The sequence below is a fragment of the Pagrus pagrus genome (genome assembly GCF_965226575.1).
Source record: "Pagrus pagrus genome assembly, chromosome: 15".
In the NCBI taxonomy this organism is placed as follows: Eukaryota; Metazoa; Chordata; class Actinopteri; order Spariformes; family Sparidae; genus Pagrus; species Pagrus pagrus.
In genome coordinates this window covers 1767289-1792621 of record NC_140199.1, presented here as the reverse complement: position 1 = coordinate 1792621, position 25333 = coordinate 1767289, and the positions used below count along the sequence as shown (strand labels likewise).

Here is a 25333-nt window from a genome sequence, read left to right as displayed (position 1 = left end):
TTATCAAAGTTTGTATTCGATCCCTCGCCTACATAATTAACAGAAGAAGAATATTTGCCTAGTTGTGCCTGTGCTGCGTGTCCTGCTCTCTCTCTCTCTCTCTGTGGGTTGTACTGACTGTAATCACAGACTGAGCTGCAGGAGATAAGACACACTGTTGAACTTTAACAGGAAAAACCTTGAATCTGGGTCAGAGAACGGACGAGCTGCCCACGCACACACACACACACACACACATGAATATCCCTAAAAAGGTGTAATAATATGTAAGAATTGTTTCATGCCCAACACATAGGGGGCAGCATATCGCCAGAGTGACCACTAACTATAGCTGGCGTTAGCTAGTTAGCGCCGTTAGCCGTGCAGTTAGCAGTCCGGACCAGGAGCTCTGGGACCAGGTTAGCTTTGGTGCAGGATGGGCCACAGCTAGCTGGTTAGCATGCTAAATTCAGTAAATATCTCTGCAACACAATATACAGATGTTATTTCTTCACAGTCAGTCGATAATTTTAGATATTTTTTTATTTTTTCAACTAAAATTCATACAGTATTATTATATATGCACCTTTAACCTTTGTGTTCACTCTAGCGAGCAGTCTACGTTAAGGTCTCCGGCCTTTTGGTCCCCACAAAGCTGTCAGACCCTAAATCACGAGTGGGCTCGCAAGTCGGGTGTTCTTTAGATTGTAAACTAAGATAAATACTGCAGATGAATACTGACATATATATAATCAGTAGTTTAATCTGATCGTGTCTCTCTGTCACTCTCCATCTCCGCAGGTTGCCGATCTCTCACACCTGCTTCAATCAGATCTGTCTGCCTCCGTATCGAACCAGGAAGGAGCTCAAACACAAACTCACCATCGCCATCTCCAACGCTGAGGGCTTCGGCCTGGAGTGACCGGCCTGCACACACACACACACACACACACACACACGCACACACACACACACACTAACACACAAAGACTATCTGCCACAACTGCCACAATGCACCTTATGTATCTCTGTGGTCGTGGATCAGACTGTAGAGGTTGTAAATGTTAAACCTTTTAATTTGCAGCAGCTTCACAGAGACCTTAGAAACACTTTTATCTGCATGTTGACTGTTGACCATAAGCTTATGTAGATAACGTGGGTGTTGCGGATGTGTAGCGTTAATATTTGAGGATGTGCGCGGCAGGATAGGCGAGGCAGCCGTCATGCACACACGGCCACGTTGTTAAAAGCAAGAATATCCGGCCTGAGCATATCAGTTATGTATGTTCTCTAGAAACCTTGTGTTACCAAAACTTCACTTAAATATTAATGATGGATTTGCTCAGGTAATTATTATCATCACGTTTCTATTTCTAACAGGTAATTTGCCCAATCCTGACATTTACTGCGCTCTGTGACGCAACGATCAGTAAACATGGAGTACATCTGTCTCTCTGTCTGAGTTCGGCCCTCTGTCCAGACTCAATCCCGTCTCAAAACAGAGATGTAACAAAACACAAAATCATTCCTGGATCCGTCCCTTTATCTGGATCAGCACTAAAAGTTAACAGCTTCTATTCTGGCCTGAGATCCATCTTCCATCCAAGTTTCATAGAAATCTGTTCAGTAGTTTTTCTGTTATCCTGCTAACGAATCAACCAACCAACAAGTAAACGGACACGGGTGAGAACATAACCTCCTATAAGCTATATTTTATCCTTGAAGTGAAATTTAAGGTAAAATAAATAATAGAGAAGTGTTTTAATGATACAAAATGAAGGTAAAAAGCAGAGAACAGCGTCAGTAAGTGTTTGGTTTTGTTGCTTCCTGTTGTGCGTCTGACTTCACTGCTTTGTTGACTTTTTAAATGTGTATGTTTTTTATGAAGGCATAGAAAATGTGTTTTATATCTGCTTTAATTGCAGCACACTGTCAGGACATATAAAAGCTTTGCTGGGAGAAGAATGCTACCGTGCATCATGAGATATAGATTGTCTTGTGAAGTTCTCTTGTTTTTTTGACATTGCTGCCTGTTTGAATGAACACGAGGCTGCAGCACAACTGTTTTAATGTTGTTCTAGATGTTGAAATATTACGATACAGTTGTTACGGAGCTGTTGATCCACAGTTCAGTGTTTGTTCTGGTTCTCTCGTGTTGTTTTGTTGTATCACGGCTGCCATCAGGCTGAACCTGCAGCTCGTAGTCAGTCGAGTACAGAAGATCTGGATCTGGATCTTCTGTTATTAGTGTGTAGATGAAAAGTCAGACTGGTGATTTGAGTGTTGAGATGTTTCAGTGATTGTGGCTAAATATTATAATCATGCCTGAATGACATCTTGGTGTTGCCGTAGATATCAAGGAGAAACGAGGTTTATCTAATCATTTACACCATCAACAGAAACCAGGTTCCTTGATAACATGATATTTCTGCAATCAGCTGACTGGAGAAAGACGTTACCTCATTCCCAACTCGTCAACTACAACAGTTTCTGTCAGTAAGTTTCAAACTGCTGCACTGTCAGAAACCCTCTAGTGTCACTTTTGTACGTGCAGGCAGTCAAACTTGGAGCTCCTGGTTGCAATGTCTGTTGGACTTTTTAAAGTTTAAAGTGTTTGTAGCAGTTTCATTGTGTATCTTTTTAAAATTTGGCTGAATATCAGCGTCCCTCTGGGTCGATTGCAGTGGATTCAGATCACCTGTGTGCAGGCTGTCGGAGACTGGCTCCTAATTAATGAGTGGAAAGCAGCTTGGGGCGTTCCTCTCCCAGCCAGGGAATGTAAACCCGGGTCTGTCCATGAGACACTGCAGACCCAATCCCCCAGACTGTCAGCCAGAAGCTCTGCTCTGTTTAGGCCCTGTTTAGGTTTCTTTCTAGTTGAGGGAGACTGTGACCATCAAAAGTCACCATTTGATTAGATCATCTGCATCAGGGCTGAGTGTTGCTGCCTGTCAACAGCCCGACGCCTGCAGGTTTCTGTTTGTTGATATCAAATTTTCCTTCCGGTACCACCACCGACCCAGCTGCTGGATTTGACGTGTTGGGAGTGAGAACGTGCATGTAACACAGTGAGCTTGTATTTGATCATTTCTGAGGGTGCTCACATAAAGTTATTGATTAAAAACCATCATCATTTTGAACACAGACGGCCTTTCTGTCACATCAAATGATTATTTAATGTCCCGCTCCGACAGCAGGAATCACATCACATTAAGTAAAGATGTCACTTTACTGGGCCTCTACACTGAATCAATACTGGGTCAGTGGAGTTCCCGACAAACTCTCTGTGCTGAGCTCTGCTGGTTTAAACACTCAGCACTCTCTTATGTAAGGTTACCATGGCAAGATGTCCAAAGTCCCTAAAGAATGACTGGCATAAACCCCAGAAGTTACCAAGCAACACTCAAGTATGGTCGCACCGTCCAGACGGATCTGGGTCACTCATTCACTGGGTCTCACTGAGCGTCTATAGGGTCTGAAAAAAAAAGCTCCTTATACAACATCGGATCCTCGCTGTCGTTACTTAATGCCGAGTCCAGGGCAACAGCAGGAAGCAGAAGCAGCTCGTCTCCAAGCATCTGTTGGAGGAGCTGCGTGCCACATTCACATCACGTCGGGCTTATTGTGAAAACTAACTGCTGACTGGAAGAAATGTCAGCCTCCTCGTACTGAATACAAAAGAAAACAGGAAATGGGAGGAATGATTCTGGGATAAATGGGATAATGTGATGTCTGAGAAGTAGTTTTTTTTTTTTTTTTATATATATATTTGTGAATCTGACCCAGGTCTGTTGTATGTAAAATGGGACCAAGCTGTGTCAGGTTATACAGTGGGGATGGCCGTGTGATGAAAAATCCATCTGAAAATAGTTCAGATGGATTCACAGGATGTGTTGATGTAATTATTTTCACTTCAAAAGTAGAGAAGTCGTGTATTTCTCATGTGTTTTATTATTTAACTGTTGTAAACGTTCAGGTTCTGTATGTCTGTCTGATGAGTTTTGCAATGACTGACTGACTCTCTCTCCTGAGTGAATGACCATGCATGACCCATTTTGGAAAAACACGTTATGCTTCTGTTGCCCAACTCTTATATAATGTAATGTACTGCAGTGATGTCAAGTATTTACTGTACAGTAAAAGCTGAGGGGTCGCCCCTGTCTAGAAAAAAAATGCTGGCTCTGCATGTTTGTTTTTTATAGATAACGTTTCATGAAGCGGTCGCACGTCACCAGTTTCGGGTGAAGAAGTAAAGAAGACCATGAACACGTCACAGAACCTAGAAATGGGTTCTGTAAATGTGTCTTTATTATTAACAGACCAAAGAGAGATTATTCTGAGCAGACACTCATCAGTAAAACTTCTTTCAGTCACGGTTGGTGAACGAGCCAACCCGATCTCCAGAATAAATGTGAGGAGATAACGTTTCTGCAGAACCACAGATGAGCTCAACACTCGGCTCATGCTCTGGTCGGGTTTAGGCACCAAAACCACTTGGTTACGGTTAGAAAAAGATCATGTTTTGGCTTAAAATACCTGCTTTGGTCGCCACAGACCTGGCAGAAGATTTCCTGAGGTCATGTTGAAGACACCCACGTTCTGTTGCCAGTAACAGGACTTATTATCTGATGGTCTCCTCGAGGATGTGGTTTCATGTCACACTATCAAATGCTGAAACACAGACTCGAACTGCGACCGCGGCTCGGCAGAGTCGCTCCAGATCTCTGGATATGACATTCATACACTGTATTTTCTGGGTGACTGAGGCTGATGGACCGCCGGGACTTTAAGTGTTTGTTCAGGATTTTAAAGAGCAGTTAGTCAGGTTGTGTAACTTGGAGCCATTTGATGTTAACAGGTGGCCTCGCTCATTATGTAACTGACTCCACTTAGTCTTCTTCAGGAGGTAATGAGGACTGATGGGTTTGATGTGTAGCTGCAGACGGGGACCAGAAATACATTTTAAAAATCTACAAAAGTTTATAATGCTTAGAAAATAAAACAGCAGCACAGTAAAATCTTTGATAGAGTGAGAGTGTGTGAGCACAGACGGATGATTAATCCATCGTCTGGTGTGTGTGTGTCCTCTTACACTGTTGAACTGAGCTTCAGTCATGGGCTGTCACCTTCACACACACACATTCACTCTTACTTTGTGATCCTCTCTCCAATTAATCCTCACAACAATGCTTTTCTTCTGCTTATCTTTTGTTTTCCCTCTCTGTGGTGGCAAGGTGCCCTACTTTAATGCCGGCACCCAGAGACCTTACCGTTTGTTAAACAAACAGAAATATGTAGGCCACGGCTGGAGCGGCTTTGTCACTCAGTAACCTGCCAACAGTCCACCATTATCTTTTTAAATAGAAGAGCAGACACGCCGCGTCAGCAAAATTTCAGCCTATTAATTTACAAAAATAATCACATCATGGTGCCAAGTGTTGGGACAGTGACCTTAAGTTGGAGCCTTGTCGATTGTGTGAGCGTGATGTGGAGCAGAGGCCTTTTTAAAAATCCATTTATCACGTCAGATACTGATCAACCTCTTATTGATCCGTCACTGTCATCACACATGATTTGAGACACGTCCAGGGGAGGAGCGGCGGTGGTACTGTAGTTATTGGTGGGTTTCTGCATTGACACTTGTTGATACATGGCCACAAACTCAACTTCTGGCACTAAAGTCAAAGTCTGTTTGTGTTTTTGTTCAGAGGAACCGTCCCTCTCATTCTCCCTCCAGTTGGGAGTGTCCTCTCCTCTCTGCAGTCACGTCTCACCCTCCAAACACTTTCCTGTTTCAGGCTGCAGACAGAAACCACTCTGTGTCTTCACTCAGGCCCAAGATGAGCGACGTCACAGTCTTTTTTTATTTTGGCTGAAGTTCAGAGTCCCTCTGGGTTGAGTGCAGTGGATTCAGATCACCTGTGTGGAGACTGGCTCCTCATTAATGAGTGAAAGCAGCTTGGGGCCTTTTGTGTGAAGGCTTAAGAGAGACGAGGAACGATCAGTCTGACTTTGTTCTTGTTACACTGCAGAAACCATCCAAACAACATCTCTGCTCCATCGAGGCCCTCTTCAGACTAGAAGTCACCATTCATGCACGAGGTTGCTTGCCTTTCCAAAGCCTGTTGTCTCTTTGAAACCAGGTTTCTTTGTTTCTTTGTTTGTCTGAACTGAACTTTGATGCCAAAGCTCCTCTACACACCTTCAGCTTGTCTTTTTCATTTCATTGGAGACTTAAGAGGCGGTGAAAGTACTTTTCCAAACAGAAAAAAAAAACCCAGACTTTAATAATTGACACAAATGAACATTAAATATTAAAATACCTTTTTTAATATTGGTAAAACTGCATGAATACGTTCTACAGTTACGTTGGAGCTTCACAGGCAGCACAAGAGGATTAAATCTGGATCAAATCCAAATATCTTCTTCTGATATGTTGAGTTTGTTCACTTGATCTTACTTCAGCCATTGTTTTTATTCTTTGGATTAAATTATATTCCGATTTGATGACCGTGAAATGAACACAACAGTGAATCAATACTTTATTATATAACCATATCAATAAAGCTGCAGACTGGGGACCTAGTAAGTTAAATATTATTGATCAGCAGTCCCATTAACTTCCACAGGTGTGCTGTGATCATTTTGTGCCTTGACAAATTAAATATGATTATTTTCCGCCCTTCAAAACAATAAACTTGATTGGTTGCTGCAGCTCCACAGATCTGTTATCAAACCTGTGTATTGAGTTGCGTAGCAGTTTTACAAAACATGAGTTTCGACATTAATTATCTTATCATTAGTCATTTGGACTTAGATCAAAACAAGAAGGTGAAATAAAGTTCATGTATTGTGTATGTTGGTCCGTCTCCAGCGGGGCTGATGAATGTATAACTGACCCGGTTTCATAATATATTTAGTTGTTTAACTTCAAAAGTAGTTTCTGCTGAAACAAGGTCAGAATGTAAACAGTGTCTATATGAGAGCACAGCATCAATCGCTAGTTTGTCCAGCTGATGATGATGATGATGATGATGATGATGACGTCCATTTCCCTCAGATATAACAGCTGTTTCATATGAAATAAAGATGTGTGTTGAAGCAGTTTTGTTAATTTTATTCGTACACTGAGGGAATAATGCAGTTTGTTGATAACCGTGCCCCATTTTAGTGTCCAGACTCGACTACTTTCCACAGACGACGAAACATTAGATACTAAAGTTACATGATACTAGTGATCCTGCACAAACGCACCAATAAAGTTGGAGTGACTGTAAGATAAGTAAATATTAAGATCTCTTCATCAAATGCACATAAATCAGAGAGCTGAGTGTCTTTATTTGATTTTACTGAAGCTGCTTTTATTTCTTGTATTTTTTTTTATCCACAAGTCGACACAGAGGAACTTTAACTGAACACAGTCATCTCAAAACTATGAAGTCAATCACTGCAGTGTCACATTAACTTCCACAGGTGTCCTGTGACAATAATGTGCATGGGAACTGTGAATATGATTCATTATCACCTGTCAAAACATTAGTTTGATTGGTTGTTGCAGACAAAAAAACAAAAAGGATCACATCACAACAGGAAGTTATGAAACATGACAGGATCAGATTTTCCATTTGGACCTAGATCCAAAAGTGTGTGTGTGTGTGTGTGTGTGTGTGTGTGTGTGTGTGTGTGTGTGTGTGTGTGTGTGTGAGAGAGAGATAAAGTTCATGGTTTGTTAGCATTGGTCGGTCTCCAGCAGGACACACATAACTGACCCTGTTTCTTAATATTGTTTGTTTGTCCAACTTAACAGTGGTTGATTTAACATTATTTGTATTTTCTTTGTGCTATTTACATGTTTTATATTTTTCCATTACCAAAGACTGTTGTATTTTCAGGCATTATGTATTTGACATAATGTAACTCACTCATCAGGGTCACGTATCAACTTCTCTAATCTGCAACTTCTGACTCACATTTGTGGAATAATTCAATAGGACTTTGTTTCGTCTCCATCGGCGCGTCCTGCCGACGAGCCTCATTGTTTGTAGTCCCGAAGAGAACAAAGTGGTTTTAAAATAGTTTTTGTTCCAGCAGCCAAATTACACAGATTAGTGATGAATACATATTAACATCTGCAGAAGCAATGTCTGTTTATTTATTGTTTAGCTTTTATTTGCCTGAATTTTACATTACATATATATATTTAAATCTATGGTTAATTCTCTTAGTGGAGCCATGAGTACTTTTGTCATGTTTCATCATGTTCATGTCAAGATGGATGCCTCGTCTACGTATGGGTCCTTTATACAATAACCTCAACCTCTCCTGACAGTTGGGGACAAAATGAAATGGGGAAAAAGAATTTACTTTTGCAATAGTTCATTGTTCGAGCTCTTGTCAGGCACTCCTGTCATTGTCCTGCGTATCACACCTCACCCAGCCAGGTGAAACCAAACTATGAAAACTCATTTCTCAATCAAGATTGACTCAGCTGTCGAGCCCGGACGGGGCGGGTAACGACACAATGGAGGTGACTGAAATCACACGCACAGCGTAACGTTTGAGTTTCCCATCATGGTCATGATTCAGCTCAACATCTACTGTCACACCTCTGGGAAACGTGTGGTGCGGGACTCATCACTTCCTGTAAAGATAACACGATCCTGGCATCAGGCCAAGCGTGTTGGCACATCACCTGGTCATCAATCATAAAAAACTTAGCCTAAAACACTCATTTTTATTAAGAAGTTGAATAAAGGTGCTTTAGGATCAGCAATGCATTGTTTCTCGACTCAGATTGACTCAGCAATGAATTAAAACTTGTGCTGTTGGCAAAGATACTAAGACGAGCCTGAATTAAAGTGACACAAAGTGCAGAAAGGTATTCATTTCAAAGCATTTCCAGGTCTACAGTGTTTTGGATGCAATGCGTGTTGTGTTTCTTCATCATGGTTAAGATTGCAGCTCCACTGACTCCCTCATTTAAGATTGAGGTGTGGTTGAGTTGCAGTTGGTGTGAAGGCAACCACGTTCCCACAATAAAAATGGGTGTAACAGGTGATGGTGTCATGTCGCAGTTACAAAACCTCCTGAAAGTATTTGGATTTGTTGAGACACCGAAAGTCATGTGTTCCCTCCAGACCTGTTTGTTGTTGTAAAGTCTGATCCATCTCCATCAGGAGTTTTTATGTCTGAACATAAATGATAGAATCAGAAATTCAGAGCCTGCAAACGAGTATCAGCTGTGCAAAGGACGACGTCAACCCCAAAAATGAAGCTTTTCTCCGGAGGGTCGATGTTCAGCTCCTCCCGCGCTGCAGACCCTCCCGCCTGTAACGCTGCAGTAACTGCTCCTCCTGTGGTTAAACCCTCCTGCAGGCCGCCGTCCTCAGTTGACTCCTGAGGCTGCTGTCTTCAGTCGTGACTTGCAGAAAGCAGGCGCGCCAAGCGAACGTCAACAGACTGTTAATCACACGCTGACATTCAGTACACACACAAACGCACGCAAACTGTGCACCTGCCTCAGAGGTGTTCGTGCACAGAAGCTTCAGTGTTGATATTGATGGATGAAGAAACAAGACAATTTAAATGAGAATATAAAGTAAATTCACTCTGATTTTCTGACAGCAGTTGTACATTATTTAGTGAAGAAAGCGTTGGCTCAATCTGTCGGAGCTGCGTCAGCTGTATGTGTTGTTAAATGTCACTATAGTTACAAGTAAACTATGACACAAAGTGTTTTTTTAAACTATGAAATTTGTCTCAATCATCCTAAAACATCTAAATCTGTAGTTTCACAAGATCTTATTATGTTTTGGAAACTTGAACATAAAAAGAAAAGTGAAGTTTCTGTTGGAGGTGGAAACTTCACATAGTTCACATATTTATCGTGAATGAACTGGCAGGAAAAGGTGATTTACTTCTGAAAGGGCACCCATGAAAGTGAGTTAAGAGTTTGTTCGACATGCTAAATATCAGATGTACATTAAAGTTGTTGTGAATCCAGCGCTGCCAATCGTTTGAGGCATCTCACTGTAGTTTTTTGAGATGTATTCGTGTCTGTAGTCACTTCCTACCATCCCTTGTGACTAACAACTAAAATAAGTACATCTTAACTACTTACTACGTGGCCTCATTCTGAGCTCAGCCAGCAGTCTGAGTGCAGCTCCTCGTGTATTTTCACACTGTTGTTTAATTTCCCTCATGCTAAAATATGTCTTTCAAACACACATGCAGCCGTACAAGCTTGTTTGGTCTCCAGATGTAAAGAAGCGCTCTTTGTTTGCAGCCGAGTCTCAGGCCGTCCGCGGTTTGGACGAGTTTCAGAGTTTGACTCCACAGATTTACAGTCTTTAACAAACTGGTCTGGGAAGGGAGAGAAAAAAACACTTGGCAGAGAGCGAGAACAGTTACACAAGCTGCTTTTAAGCTTCGTCACTGCCTCCTCATCACACCGAGGAGAGAGGATTCTGCTTCTCATGCCTTATAAAATATTCTCCTCACGTAACACTTACCTGTGTGCCTGAGTGCGTCAGGAGGATAATGTGCTGAGTCTGTCCGAGCGTGTGTCTGGATTAATATCGGCTAGACTTCTATGACACACTTATGGTTTGTTATTAGTTTCTGAGATCAACATGTTTGGACCGACACAACTCTATAAATCACAGTGATTGAACTTCACATGTTGTCACAGATGCAGTGCCACCCTGAGTGCTTTTTCTTCTGTTAGCAGTTTAATGATGGGCAGGAATCAGCTGTGCATTAGTTTGATCTCATGACGACATGCAGAAAAGACCGATTGTATTGGAAAAGGCATCAGCCTGAACAATAACTCCATCCAGTCTGGACCGAGCTTATCATGAAATCTACTCCAGTAAGATGGGTTGTTCTTCAACGCAGCAATTTTAAAATGTCAAATTTAACAAAAGCTGAACTCGAGGCGAACATTTGAGGCTAAGCTGTGCAAAATGAAACCGAACCAAAGCTTCCCTCTCCTCCGCAAAGTCAAGATGATGCTTGTGCAGCCTCACTCACAATCAGCCCTGCGTCTCATATACATGTCATATATGTGCTGAATATGTAAAACCACATGTCAATTAGCTCTGTTTCCTTCTGCTCCCCTTGAAGAGGGTTAACAACAGGTTTTTTTTTATCCATCAGCCTTTTCACCATCAATCATCCTCCCAAATCCTGATATCTTTATCTCCAACGACCATCTTACTGTTGTGTCATGGGGTGATTCAGCTGCTTCGCTGATTGTAGTTGTAAAATATAGGCTACATGTTGTGACTCAGCAGCATTAGTCTTACATCCTTTCTGTCTGACTCACTGAATGTAGACTGTTGGTAACAGTCATTCCCCTCTTTCCTCCACCATCCAAGCAGCTCCAGGCGAGCAACCTGCAGGCTGAACTTGGCAACCCAATCGCCAGAAATGTTGACCAAGTATGTTCCTGAAGACGTTTCTTTATTTTGCAACTTTCCGTCTGTTTAAGTTGCATTTTTCTTGTGTTGTGGTTAGTTTCGGGCACAAAAACCACTTGGTTAGTGTTAGGAAAACATAAAAGTTTGGCTCATAATACCTGTTTTATTTGTCACGCTCACAGATGATGGACCGACTTCACAAAAACCAGTGGAAATGTCTGCAGCTCTCCCCAAAAAAACCCACCTGGTTTTGATGCTGCAAAGACCGCTGGTGATGTCTCCCAGTGTCCTTAAAAATATCCATTGGTGCACTGACTTGAACTTCGGTCGTCCGTTTGGCAGCCTTGTTGGATGTAATAACACCACCACCTCCATCACATACTGCGACAGGTGGCTAATGAGTATATAATGTAAACGTGATATGCCACGTGTGGTGCACGTGTCATAATTGGACGTTATTTAGGTTTGCAAAAACGTTACCTGCTGACATAAGATCCTGGTGACTGGGCTGGAATTAGGCGCATTACTCTAATATTAACCTGGTAGTGGTGCAAACTAAACAAGCTAGCAGCTGTCCCCTTTTCTTTTTCAGGGATTTCTTGGCATTTTAGTGCCAGGGCTCCCCTCTACATGTGCAAAACACATCCCCCAACACTATTTTGCAGGGGTACCATCTCTGCATCCCAGCTTTAGCCACGCACGAGACAACTGTGATTGGTTTTAGAGAACCAGAATGAGAAGCAGCCAGTGCTGACACGGTGCTATGGAGATACGGCAACGCAAGACTAATTTCCTTTTTTAATACAACCGTCTCAAGTAATGATTTGTTGATGTGACGTGTAGCATCAGGTAGCATCAAAACCTCAGCTGGCTCCAAAGTCTTGCGTACAGTGACTTCAGCGCTCAGTCCTCTGCCCAGGCTTCTCTTTCTCAGCACCATCAAAGTTTAGTGTAATAAAGAAAAAATTTGTCTGCCATTGATGCCAAACGCCTGGAATAATTTGAAGCAGAAGACAGAATATGAGCTGATTATCCTCTCCACTAAATTCTCTTCCTCCTCCGTGACCGCTCCCTTCCTGGCCATCCTACCATCTGTCTGTCTGCCTGCTGTGGATATCCAGTAACTTCAGTATGTCCATGAGGTACCAGCCAAAAGTCATCTGACTCACTTCCCTCCATGTAAACAACATCAGCAATATGCAAAATACCCAGCTGTAAACACAATCTGCCCCGGTGTCGCCAGGGACGAGGTGATATGAGAAAAGACCACAGCAGTAAAATGCTTGGAGTAGATTTTGGCTGTTAAGTTGGAGACAAGAAAAATGACAGAATCAAACAAAATGAAATTTGTTTGCATTCAAGTAACAAAGACTTCTAGCAGCTGTAGTAAATATGACTGGAGCAAAGGAGGAAGTCAGGTGAAGTTACAGAGCAACAAAGAGAAAACACTTCTGTGTGTCAATCTACAAGAGAATTACAAAAGAAGGATTTTATCATCTCATTTTGTTACGGTCACAACAAAACAGTTGGCTCAACCTTGTGACCAGCAACACACAAAGAGGACACTGTACCTGAGGATTAGTTTAAAAGGAAACTGACTTTATTCACAAATAATACCAGAATTAATCAACCAGGCCTATGAAAGTCTGGAGGCCTAAACTAAAGGATGAGGTAGGTCTGAGCCAGCCATGCAATTGGCTGTAGGACCAAGAACTTCCCTCCCTAAACCTTTAAAAAGCTGCATTAACTCAACTAACAAACAAAAGATGAGAAACAGTTGAAATAAAATGCAAAATAAGGTCCAAAAGTGACAAAAAAACTGTCTGAAGTGAGAGCATTACCGTTAAAGTCCACCGGATCCGTGTCTGGTCCGTCGCCGATCCACCACAGCAGAAATGTGTACTTCCACTGGCTCCGCTGCGTCGCGTATCTGCTCCGTTACAGCTCCGGCAGTCCAAACTGATATGCAAGGGTCCTATTCTGGCAGTCAAACACAGAAACAACATCAAAACTTCGTCAATTTTCAGAATAAAAATCGAGGGAAAACCAAACGTGGAGCCGTTGCACACGCAAGCAGTGGTCTTCTGGAGTTGGTGTGAACAGCACGTCTCATTGGACACTCGGCTGCAGTTAGGACACCGTGTTAGGTCTATGAACAAACAAACAAACAAACTGGGTGAACTATGAAAGCCTCCATCTCACAGGGGTCTGACATCATTTTTAATTCAGCCATGGAAAAATGATGCAATCTGATTTCCTCATACTAAAAGTGTAACAGGAAAATAACTGTATCATAAAATCAATGGGAACAAATATCTGTCATTTTTCTGCAGCTGCCTTTCACTCTGCCAGTGCTCGTGTGAAGATGTTGAAGTGGAGTTTCCAATAAGGAATGGACATGGAGTTAAGAGTATGACAAAATAAAAGTGCTGGTGACACTAATAAGTGCAGAACAGCTGTATGTTCATATCAAAGTGTGTCACCATGTTCTGCTCTGGATCCATCAGAGGACCGGATCACGTGACTGCTCTGGATATCAAAGTCCTAAACTGATCAGATCTCACACAGTGTGACTGTTTGATCTGACCCTGTCAATGTCCACCAGAGACTTGGTGTTCCTCCATAAACTGTAGACTCAATGTTCTTCTTTGATATGCTTGTAATTACAATGTGTTTATTTTTGTCCTCCATCAGCTGATAGAAGCAGTGAGGACGTCAGATGACATTAAACAAGAGAATAAAGTCTTTAAGTTTTTTAATGGCAGCTCTCAGCTGTGCATCACAGGCTTCAGGTCAAAGGAAAGACGCACGCACTCTGTTTAGTACTGCGGCATAAAAACTGCATTCTTTATAATAAATCATCCAAAGTCTAAAATAAACTTGAGTCCATCCAGAACTTTCACCCGCCGCCCCGACCACATCGCCCCGTCCTCCAGAGCGTCCTCCGCCTTTGTGCCACGACAGAACACACATTTTCCTTTTGAATGATTTAAAGTGTCTCCAAGTACGATGAAATAACGTTATATACATAATAAAATGTATTATTTACATTGTTAAGTGCATTGCTAAGTAATTGTTTCAGAGCTTTTGTTACCGCCGACATTGTCCTTATGTTTTCACCTCTGTTTTCATCATCTCTGTCCATAACCCTGACATTGTGAGTTAAGGCGCTTTTCAACATTTTTGCCGATTTCTCAGAGAATTAAATTTGTATTTTGATAAACAAAAAAAGCGTATTTAGCTGGCTGGTATCCAGGAGCGAGTACATTATGATGTAGTAAAAGGGAACTGTTTTTTTTAACCTCATCACCATTAAATCTCTCTTTTTGCAGAGGAGAGGCGTTTCGCTGTTAAGTCCTGAAAGACGCACCAGGGCAGTTTAAACTTGCCTCACTTCCCTTCACCAGACCGTATCTTGTCACTTCAGAGAAGAAAACATTGCACATCCTCTCAGTTTCTTCAGATGTTTTTGTAGTTACGTTAAACTAAAAGTATGAGCTCAGTCATTTAGAGACTGTTGGGGGGGTTTCTATGAATTTGTCTTGTTTTCCTGAAAGACATTACACATCCATCCATTTTCTGTAAATGCTCATCCTGTGCACGGTTGCTGGGTGCCTGAGCTCATCCCAGCTAACATGAGGTGCGGAGCCACCTCAGGAGTTCACCACAGGGGCTGACATGTAGAGACAAACAACCATTTAGCAATGTATTGTAACCAGTTGACCAACCTGTATGTCTCAAGACTGTGGGAGGACGCAGAGTACCAGGAAGAAACCCAGACAGACACGGGGAGAAGATGCAAACCCAGAAACTGAACCTATGAGGCAACGGCGCTGACCACTGCAGCACCAGGCCAGCGCCTTCAGCCAACATCAAATGAACACACTTGGTTTAGTTTGGCATTATAATTGTCTGTCACATGAGACCCTGTGGTCCAGAAACAAGACATTTTACACTTCACTGATGATTTACACCAGACAGCAGATTTAAGTACAGTGCGTATCACTCCACATGTCCTACATTCCTCGCAGGTCATACAGGCATTCCTTGTAGTAGAAGTGACGTCAATCTTTGGCAGCCTAAATTTATCATTCTGACCCTCCCGACCTGTGGACGTTAACCTTTTACAGCCACTGAGACATGCTGGCAGCTGAAATAACTCCACAGAAACCCAGTGGCATCGTCTGCATACGGCCTCTCGGTACTGTAAAACACCAGTACCCTTTAATTTCCAGATTAAGCTCAGTGCTTGACGAGGGCACACCGAAGTAAGAGATACCAACACTTCTACATTTTATTCTTGGTGTAACTTGACATTTCCTGCGCACCAGCACTTCTCACAAGCTACCAGTAACAAACTGCATTCCCAGAGGGCTCTATGTGGCGTTCACCTGTTCCCATTCTCACCTGCCTCACTCTGTGTTGGTGCTCGATGTGCTTTGTTTGTGTGTGACATTTTAAAATTAGAAAGTAGGACAGTTTCCAGGTGTTCACACACGCCAGCACTGTCGGACTGGTCATCGGGAGCCGGTCGCTCTGTTGGCTTCTTGTGCAATGGTATGTGTGACAAATGGCCCCACAGGTGTACTGTTTTAGGTTTCAGTCATAAACTTCCAGCTGAGTCATTTTCACTTTTCAGTGACACCAATGGACAATAATAGCTGATATTAACAAATCAGACTACCTGTGAAATAATCTATGTTACAAATCATGATAAGAAGACAGAAGTAGTAACACTTTTTTATTATTGACATGTCGTATCAGTCGTCTGTCAGATGAGACTTTTTCTGCACCGAGGGAAAAACAGTGAAATGGAAGCAATGACCGAACAGATGGGACTCAAACCTGAGCCAAGAGTTCAGTTTAATGCCAGAACCCTCAGGCCCGCACGTTACCCAGCATGCAATCTCACTTTGCTCCTTTTTTTTTTTTTTTTTTTTTTTTTTATTCAGTCAACAAGCTGAGGAAAGAGTATTAAACTTTGACTTCACAGGTTGTGCTGGTGTGTTTGTGCTGGAGATCCACCAGATCAAGTCTGGCTTACGTAACCAGTAAATAAATACAATCCACACTAGGTGTGTACGTGCTGCGCCTCTGTTCTCTTGAAGCTGTGCAACGCTGTCACCGCCCTTTACCCAACCGCAGCATTTCTCACAACATTGCATCGCTCGCATAAACTTGGCAGTTTTGGTGTTATCACTTCACGGCAGATAAACAGGACGTGACTTATCAAATCAGGTGAAAGTGAGCAAAAAAAAAAAGTTCAAAATCGTCAATTCATTACATAATCCCTGCAGAAAGTAGCATGCAGTGACATAAAGGGGGCTTTTTTTAAAGAAATGTCTCAGTTGTTCCATTTGAAGACCTTTTTTTTCTTTGTCTTTGTTAAAATGTGCAAGTGTACACGATAAAAGGTCTTCACAGCTGCTGGTACTGCCTGCAAAGTTTAATTCTCTTCACATTTAACTTTGGTTATTAAAATCAATGAATTGCACACTGAATATTCTCAACATTGCTGTCACGATATCAGATTTTCACTACACGATTATGAGGTCAAGAGATCACAGTAGCGATATTATCGCACTATCCATCTGCACACCAGGTAGAGTGTCTCGCCCTCGTCCAGCTCGGCTCCTTGCAGGGCGGCCTCTCCCATCAGCGTGTGAATGTGACTAGTGTTGTGAAGCACTTTCAGTGGTCAGTAGGCTTAAAAAAAAGGGTTATATAAAAGTAAATAAAGTCCATTTATCTTTGGAAAGACTCCAATAATGGAATCAGTTTATTGTGAAGACAGGAAATAACTGACTTTAAAAAGTAAGTCCCTGCAGTCATGCTCCACTGCATCAGACTTTATCATCAGCTGCTGACTGTGTGGTGAGCAAACTGGAAACACACCCTCTCTCTCTGTCTCTCTCTCTCTCTCTCTCTCTCTCTCTCTCCCTCTCTCTCTGTGTGTGTGTGTGTTGCAACTATGGATAGACTGAATTACTTACATAACAGGCTGAGGCCTGTTCAGATGAACTGACAGCAGTCAGTAGGCAGGGCTTCCAGTAATGAGTTCAGTAGGGCAAGTTTGTTGTATTAGTCAGAATTAATCGGAGTTTTGATGCTGCATCTCTCTGTGATGTGACTCTGGTATGTCCGGTGGAAACAGGAAATACACGTACTGTATGTGGAGGAGGATTTCATCACAGGGAGGAGGAATTTATATGACTTCAGTTTTAATTTTGTGAACCAGGCTGAAGACTGAGGCGTGTCAGCGGTGGACTTACAGGGCTCAGCGCTCGACTGTTCAACAGATCTCATACTGTTCATCTTATTTGGTATTGTTTGTACTGAACCCAGTTCTCCTCCCTTGTGTAGACTGTTTGTCAGTCGTCTGCGCTCCAGTGACTAAGCAGTCAGACACTAAAATAAAGTCCATTAACACAAAGTGGGACGGCTACATTTACCCAGAACCAACTAGTAAAAGCTTTAAATCACAGTATGTTGATACTTAATACTACTTGTTCATCTATTCAGTAGTACTCCCCCAGACCTGTAAATACACTTTAATGTGTAGACTTGGTGGCATTACCCTTTAACTTTGTAGCTGTTTCTTATTGAATGTGTTATCCCAGAGGATATAGTCCAAGAAGACCATAGCCATCTTCTCCTACAACAGTGGCCTCGCTGAAATCATCGACAGAGGACGATGACTGTGCTCAGACATCATGCAGGTCATGAGAGTCACGCTAGTTTCTGCCCAGCATCACTTCATCATCATCATCAGTCTATCCGACCATCTCAGACGTTTCCATTCACTCTTCTGATTCTCTCCGATCTTTCACCTCAACCGCAGCAAGACCAGCCAGTCTGGTCCACCTCATCCCATCCACCTCTATCAACTACACTCATACTTTAGTCCCGGATGGGTTCGTATGGACCTGTGTTAACTTGAGACTAGCTAAGCGAGCATCTGTTCGTCTCCGAGGCTGGCAAACTGGCCACTCGTTTCCTGTTTCTTCACCACTTTTGCCAAATGTTACTCAGACCTGGTAATTTCACCTGAGTCGTACTCGGGTCGGAGCATCTGAGCCCAACCCAACCGCTTCAAAATGCACTTCTTTGCAGGCATGGTCTTTGTTAGTGAATGAGTCCTTCTAGAGATGAATCCATGTCTCACATTCACTCATTTCTATCTACTGAGCTTCTGTAGTGTGTTTGTATGAACCACATTCTGCTTCCTCTTCCGTGCATCAGATTACATGTATTTTAGTTCCCTGGGTAAATAAGGAACAAAAAGGAAGTACATTAACAGTATAGCTTTATTAAGCAGATGTATAAACAGCTGCTTTTATTGCTCTCTCTGCTCTGTGTTCACTGTTGTGAATTTATATGTCTGAGGTCCCATAAAGCCTTGCTGTTGGACTGGAGCCCAGATAGTGATCACAGTACCGCTCTTGCACCCAGGCCACAGGGTGCAATATTTAGCCTCAGCCAATCAGGTTCCTCCTGCAGTGTAAACATGTACATTTTGTCCTATAATGTTTTACTTTGTATATCTTGGGGGAGTCTCAATCTAGTTATGTGTTTGTTTGCTTTTCATTCTCGTGTTCTGCTTTTCTGTTGCACAAATGATGTTTTATTATAACTATTTTTATTGATGTTTGGCTTCAGTCATTGTGAAGACATGAGGCACGTCCATGTGCTTCTGATGGGGATCGTTAAACAGACACAAACATGAGGACAGGCAGGGTCCCGGAGATTAATAATAACATCATCAGTTAATAAAAACCTTGTGCTTCTTATTAATCTTCAATTTGATGAACAGAAGAAATAACTCGATGAGCCTTGAAACACAGATCTGTTAACGGAGAACATCTTGGGAACAGTCACAACAAAACTTTAATATTACAGTTGTGTACTAGTCCTGCACTGCAGCCTTCGGTTGGTACAGTATTTTAATGAATACAGTAGATCTGTAGACTTTAAGCCAGCGGTGACCTCATGTTCCCTCTGTGACAGTCAGTCAGCTGAGGACTCTGCTGGGGTTCTGCACTCTGGACGTCCTGACCTCGCCGGGACTCCCGGCTCGTATAGCCCTCTGTCCACTCCTTCACCTCGCTAACACTCTTTCATCTTCTCTCCGGCTCGTTGGCACCGCTCACCCTCCCACATGCTTCACCCTCTCTGCAGCGTTATATACAGTGTTTGGCCTTTACCTCACATGGACTTTTATTCCAGCTCACGTGACCTGTCGCAGACTCCGTCTATCTCTTGTCCACCTGTTTGAGCTGTCCGAACATGTTGCACCTCAGTTTATCAGGACATGACAGTGAATATATTCTGTCCTCAGTGGATGTTGAGCGGTATGTTGCTAAATGAGCTTATCTACCTTCTATCTACCTACAGGGAACTTTGTGTCACATGCATCACATGAAGAGGAAAGTGCTGGTCGTCCCTTTATGTTGTAAGCGCCACGTAGTGCCCGCTGGTGGTGCAGTATTGTTAGGGCCATTATGAATCGCCTCATATGATGAGGGCAGAAAAGGGTAGCAGCACCTTGTGAGAAGTGCTGGTATGAAAAAACTGAACTAAATAGATTACCTTTTATAGGTAAGTGGTGAAAGGAGGCAATGAGAATAATTAATAAACGTATTAAACTCATTTTCACTGCTGGAACTAACCTGTTCCCGTCATCCAGTTTCCTTCACTGCTGTGTTCTCTGCGAGGCTTCCTGTTACATTTTGTCCTGGACTTGTGTGTCAGCAGCGAGTTGTGTGACTTTCAACACCTCTTAATCAAAGCAACCTTCTTTCTGCACCTGCTGCGCTCAGTGAATAGAAACCCCCAAACAATCACAGTGCAGTGAATGACCTCCATCTATATTCACCTATTTGTTAAACAATCCTTCATGCTCTTCTGGTTGCCACATGTTGGAAATTTTACCAATGCTGACATCACTGACAGCTTCCGGCTTTAAAGCTACAAAGCTAAAGACGTCACAGAGATATCTCTCTACTGAAGACAAAGACACGAGAGTCTTCACACTGCCCAGTAAGAACTTTGACGTATCTGTGGTTTGCAGAAACTGGGCTCAGACTACGTATCATATTGACATTGACATATTGGGGATGGTGGTGGAGTCACAGGTGACGAGGTGGCCAAACAGGCAACGTTCAAGTCCTCGGTGGCATTTTTAAGCATGAGACCGCTGGATATTTTGAAGGAGACCTGAGGACCTTCTCGGTCATGTTTGTGGCGAGCGAAGACTGATCATTTTCATGGGAAGTGAGGCCATCTCCAGCTGTGTTTGTGGCAATAAAACCGGATGCTTTTAAAGAGACCTCTGGTTTAAAATACATCTGTTGGTCGCCACAAACCTGGCTGGAAATGTCCGAACTATGTTTTCCTGACCCTGACAAGTGGTTTTTGTTCCTAAACCTAACCAGAACATCAGTGCTGTGACATGAGAGAAAGAAAACTGAACCTAAATAAATGTGAAGGACATCAGGAACACAAAGAAATGTACAACTTGAACTAACACTTGGTTTTGCAGAAACGTACTTAGCTAACACTTCTTCTGGTGACTGGATTGCTTCACATATAACTCTCCCTCTTCCTTTGATAACTGGGTCAGCCATTAAGGCACTGTTCATTCTGATGGGCACAAAATGGAGGCCCGCAGCATCATTAGTGGGTTAACTGTTTGAGTTCATACGTAGCAACAGGCCTCCAGCAGCATCGTTAGCTCACGCCGTCAAAGGGACCTCTGAACGTCCCCGTCCTTTACTCTGTCTCATCTGACAGCTGACCTTTGACCTCTGAATAGTTTTTGTTGTGTGATGAGATGAACGACAGTAGCTTCAGAGACAATGACCTTTTTGTCACAGTGTGTGTGTGTGTGTGTGTTTGTCAAGTGGAAGTAAACATGAAGGATGACTGTTCACCCTTCATGTATGCCAAGTGTTTGTTTTTTTGCATACATGAGCGGCCACAGAGTCTATTATTGAGTGTTTATGTGTGTGAAAGTGTAAATGCCTTGCTGCTTGTTAGGGGAGTGTGTGTGTGTGTGTGTGTGTGTGTGCATTACTGTTTTCATGTAAGACTGTGACAACTGTTCACTTGTTTGTTTGCACGTGGAGGCTGTTTGCACGACGGGGTCACGACACAACAAAACTGTCCATCACAGGTCTCATTGTGCAGTCGCTCCCTCGTCACTCCATGCAGCACGATGTGCTTACGTGTGTGTAACTGTTGCATGTATATGTTCTCCTCGTCTTTAACAACACATTGTGACTGTCTCTGAGATGCTTCTGAAAAACAGTGTGCACATAAACGCAGATTTCAGTGTTTTCAGCTCTGCACGGTGCTTTTGTTTTCTGTCTGTGTAACTCTGTTATAATTTAACAACATTTTACAGAGCGACATCAAGACAAAGACAGAATACAACAAAACACAACAAAAATCCGTTGACTGAAGTATTTCAGCATGTTCACGCACGGATGGATCATTATGGAGGACAGGCAGTGTTGTGTGTCTGTGTGTGTGTGTCTGTGTGTGAGAGAGAGAGAGAGAGAGAGGTTTCTTTGTCTCGTCTCTCTGATGTTCGGACTCACGTGGATTCTGGTTCTTTCAGACTCTCGTCACATTTCTCTGACAGCAGACACAACAAGTCCCCATTAACGTCCTCTCTCAGACTGAGCTGGCCTCCTGCATGTGCATCACCAGTGCTAATGGATGCTTTTACCTCTGATGGCCTGCAGTCTGAGGCTATTTAAGGATTTTTGTTTCCCCCCACCATCCCCATCCATTCCAGCACTTTCCCCTGTTTGGTTTCCACAGACAGACCTAGACTTTTGTTGCCTTTTCATACAGTAAAGGAGTGAGCTCAGTGTTCAATTTAAAAAACAATACATTGTGGAAATAAACCCTTTTATAATAGACCAACAGGTCAGTGAGCAAAAACCCAGAAACACTTATTCTATTTAAAAAATCTCTTTTGAACAACTTTCTGACATGTTCGTTTACAGACACAAACGACTGCAGGAAGGTTTCCACTTATTCTTGTAGCTGTAATTATTGACAAAAGGTATTTTCATCCCTGGATCAACGTCATTATTGGATTTCATTGATGTTTGTTTGTTCTCGAGATCTTCTGATAGTCTCATGACAAACACAGCTGCCCTCAGGGTTTTTTAAAGAATGTTTTGTTACATTTTCAGATAATTTTATTAGTTCGAAGTGTGTCCAAGAGTTTCCTCAGAGAACATCGGTGATGAAGGCGACTCGTGTCTCAGATAAAATGCTGCACTTGAACACACCGCAAAGACAATAGCTGACTATACTGTCGCATAAACAGTCTTGCATGTATATCACGTAAATCTATTTTACAGTTAACGGTGAACTTTCTGTATTCTGCATGAAACATGGCAGGTTGTTGACACAAAGGACTCAGTCTGGATTTGAACAAGCTGTGGTTGATCCTGGTTCTGAAAGGCTGTTTAGTTCTGTGTCGCTCTCCTTCTCCTCGACTCTCCAACTCTCCTTATATTTCCTTCCTCTACTCTCTCTACTCCTCCTTTCTCTCTCTGTAATCCTTCACCACTCTCTCGTTACCCTCCTCCTCCTCCTCTCCAGCTGATCACGCTCTCACAGCGTGGACCTGGCATGGCGGCACTCGTGGGGGAATCGCGTTACAGTTGCACACACCTGCAGAAAACCCAATCAGCCGCAGGCGTTCAACAGGAATAGCTGCTCTTCATACCTAAACGTGACCCCAGCTGACAGGTTGAAGACGCATGAGGATGTGCAGCGTGAACTGCTGGTGTCGGTCGCCATGTTTTATTAGATCCAGAGAATGTTAACCAGGCGCCCGCGTCTATGTTTAACTGGCAGACCACTTTCAGTCATCAGATCCACAAAGTCACTGCATCAAGATATCTGAGCATTTCAAGGTAAAGCAACAGACAGGACGGGGACAACCGACCAGTTTTATAGATTGCATGAAATGAGCAGAAGCTCTGACGCTGAACTCACTGATGAGTAGAATGTGGTCTCAATAAAACATGTATTGCACAACAACTGCAACACGATACAGGTGTGTAAACTTCTCACTTTGACATCGATAGCGAACGTTAAAAAGACGTCCAAGAAAGACATCAACAAAAACTTTATTCTGGCTCGTCAGCGTGTGTCTTTCTGAATCTTCGCCAAAGAATTTGAAGACTTTGGATGTTTTCCTCGTTGTGGATCAGCAGAGGAAAGAACAAAGATGCTTTGTAAAGGTTGAGTAAAAGCAGTCACCAGACCAGTCTGTGTCATACTGAATATAAAAGGTAAGCTGTCTGCAACAGTGGAGAAGGAACTAGAAAGTGTCCCAAACTATTAACATATCAGAAAACTCAAACTGCACTGAAGTGGAGTAAAACTTCAGGGTTACTCACCTCCTCTGCAGGAATGTTTTCAAAGTCTTATCACATTCACCTCGTCCCTGAGGCTTGTGCAGGAGACGGGTGATAGTAGACAGATTACTCATTGACCTTCCAGAGTGGGTGTTTGACCCGAGCAGCTCTCATTATCATCATGACTAAGATGACCTGCAACAGATAAGACTAAGAAAAGATTCTTAGAAATTAAGTGAACTGATCGTTGTGGTTTAAAGCAGCCCTTGAAGCTGTGATATTATCTTTATCTCAGCTTCTACATCAGAACTTCATTATCTGCAACCTGCCGACAGTCTCTTTAGCTCTTATTATCTCTAACTGACTGTAGTCGTAGCTCTATAACAATTTAACCATGAAAAGTAAAAGACGAGGAGTCTACAGCCGAGCTAACATGCTCACTATTGCACCATATGCAACGTAAAGTAAGTTTACCATCTTAGTTCGGCTGCGGCTGATGGAAATGTCATGAGTTTTGCCAGGACCAGACAGGGTTTGGACCGAATGATGGTGCTGTCAGGAGATCACAGAAGTTATGCGGATATTGGCACCAACTTTTAATGGTACAACATTCAATAACTGTTGAGACATTTCACTCAAAGCCAAACATGTCAAGCGAAGAGGAAAAGTCAGGGGATCACCAAAGGTATTAGGATTCTTCCTCTGGCACCATGAACGTCAGCACAACGTTGTCTGATAATCAGTCCAACGGTTGCTGAGATGTTTGAGTCTGAACTGCAGATAAAATGTTTCGTACTACATTTTTGGGCTTTTTGAGTTTTTGTTGAGAGTGACTGTAGCTTCAGTTTCAAAAATCAGACATGCAGTTTCATGTGTGTATTTTTGGATGTTGCATGTGTTTAAGTTTCCCTCTCTGATTCTCACCAACAAGCAACCAAATGACATGCACCGTCAAAACTAACCTTGTGGATTTTCCTGGGTTTGAATCATATATAGATAAGTTAATACTCATTGGTTAAGCTAAAGAAACATGGACATCACCATGACATCAGTCTGGTTATCAGGCTTGTGATTCTCTCTTTTCTCGGCCATTGGTTATCAGTATTTTTACATGTTGAAGTCTCTTTACTACAGACGCACTTTGCTTTGAGAATCAACTTGCAGAGACTTGAAAAGGAAGACAAAGGTCAGGGTAAATGTAAACTATTTGAAGTAAATGGTACGGTCCTTGAACTCTGATGTGTGGTGTAGCTGGGAAAACGTCTCTGCTCAGCTTTGTTTACACTCAGACATATTTCTGCCTCACAGAAATGTGATCTTCTGCTTCTTGAGGTCAGGAGACGAAATATTTCTGAGCTGATTCTCACCTTCAAAGCTGAACCAGATACAAATACACACACTGACGCACAGACGGCACACCTGATGCAAATAAACACACAGCAGTCTGTCTATCATAAAACATGCTGCATGACCCTTTAAACTGAGCGGTCGTCATGGTGTTTATCATCAAACAACGCTGCATCAACAGGACGAGGACTCCTCACCCTC

The 25333-nt window shown here is 42.6% G+C and overlaps 1 protein-coding gene across 1 annotated transcript in view; it reads left to right on the top strand.

Annotated features, from left to right (window-relative positions):
• The window catches only part of hectd2 (HECT domain containing 2), a 46640-nt gene extending 44854 nt beyond the window's left edge, over window positions 1-1786 (top strand). Inside the window, exon 22 of the mRNA XM_084374712.1 lies at window positions 781-1786. Coding sequence (XP_084230838.1) covers window positions 781-901 — 121 coding nt within the window. The 3' untranslated portion in view covers window positions 902-1786. The remainder of the gene's footprint in view (window positions 1-780) is intronic.
• The last annotated feature ends 23547 nt before the right edge of the window (window positions 1787-25333 follow it).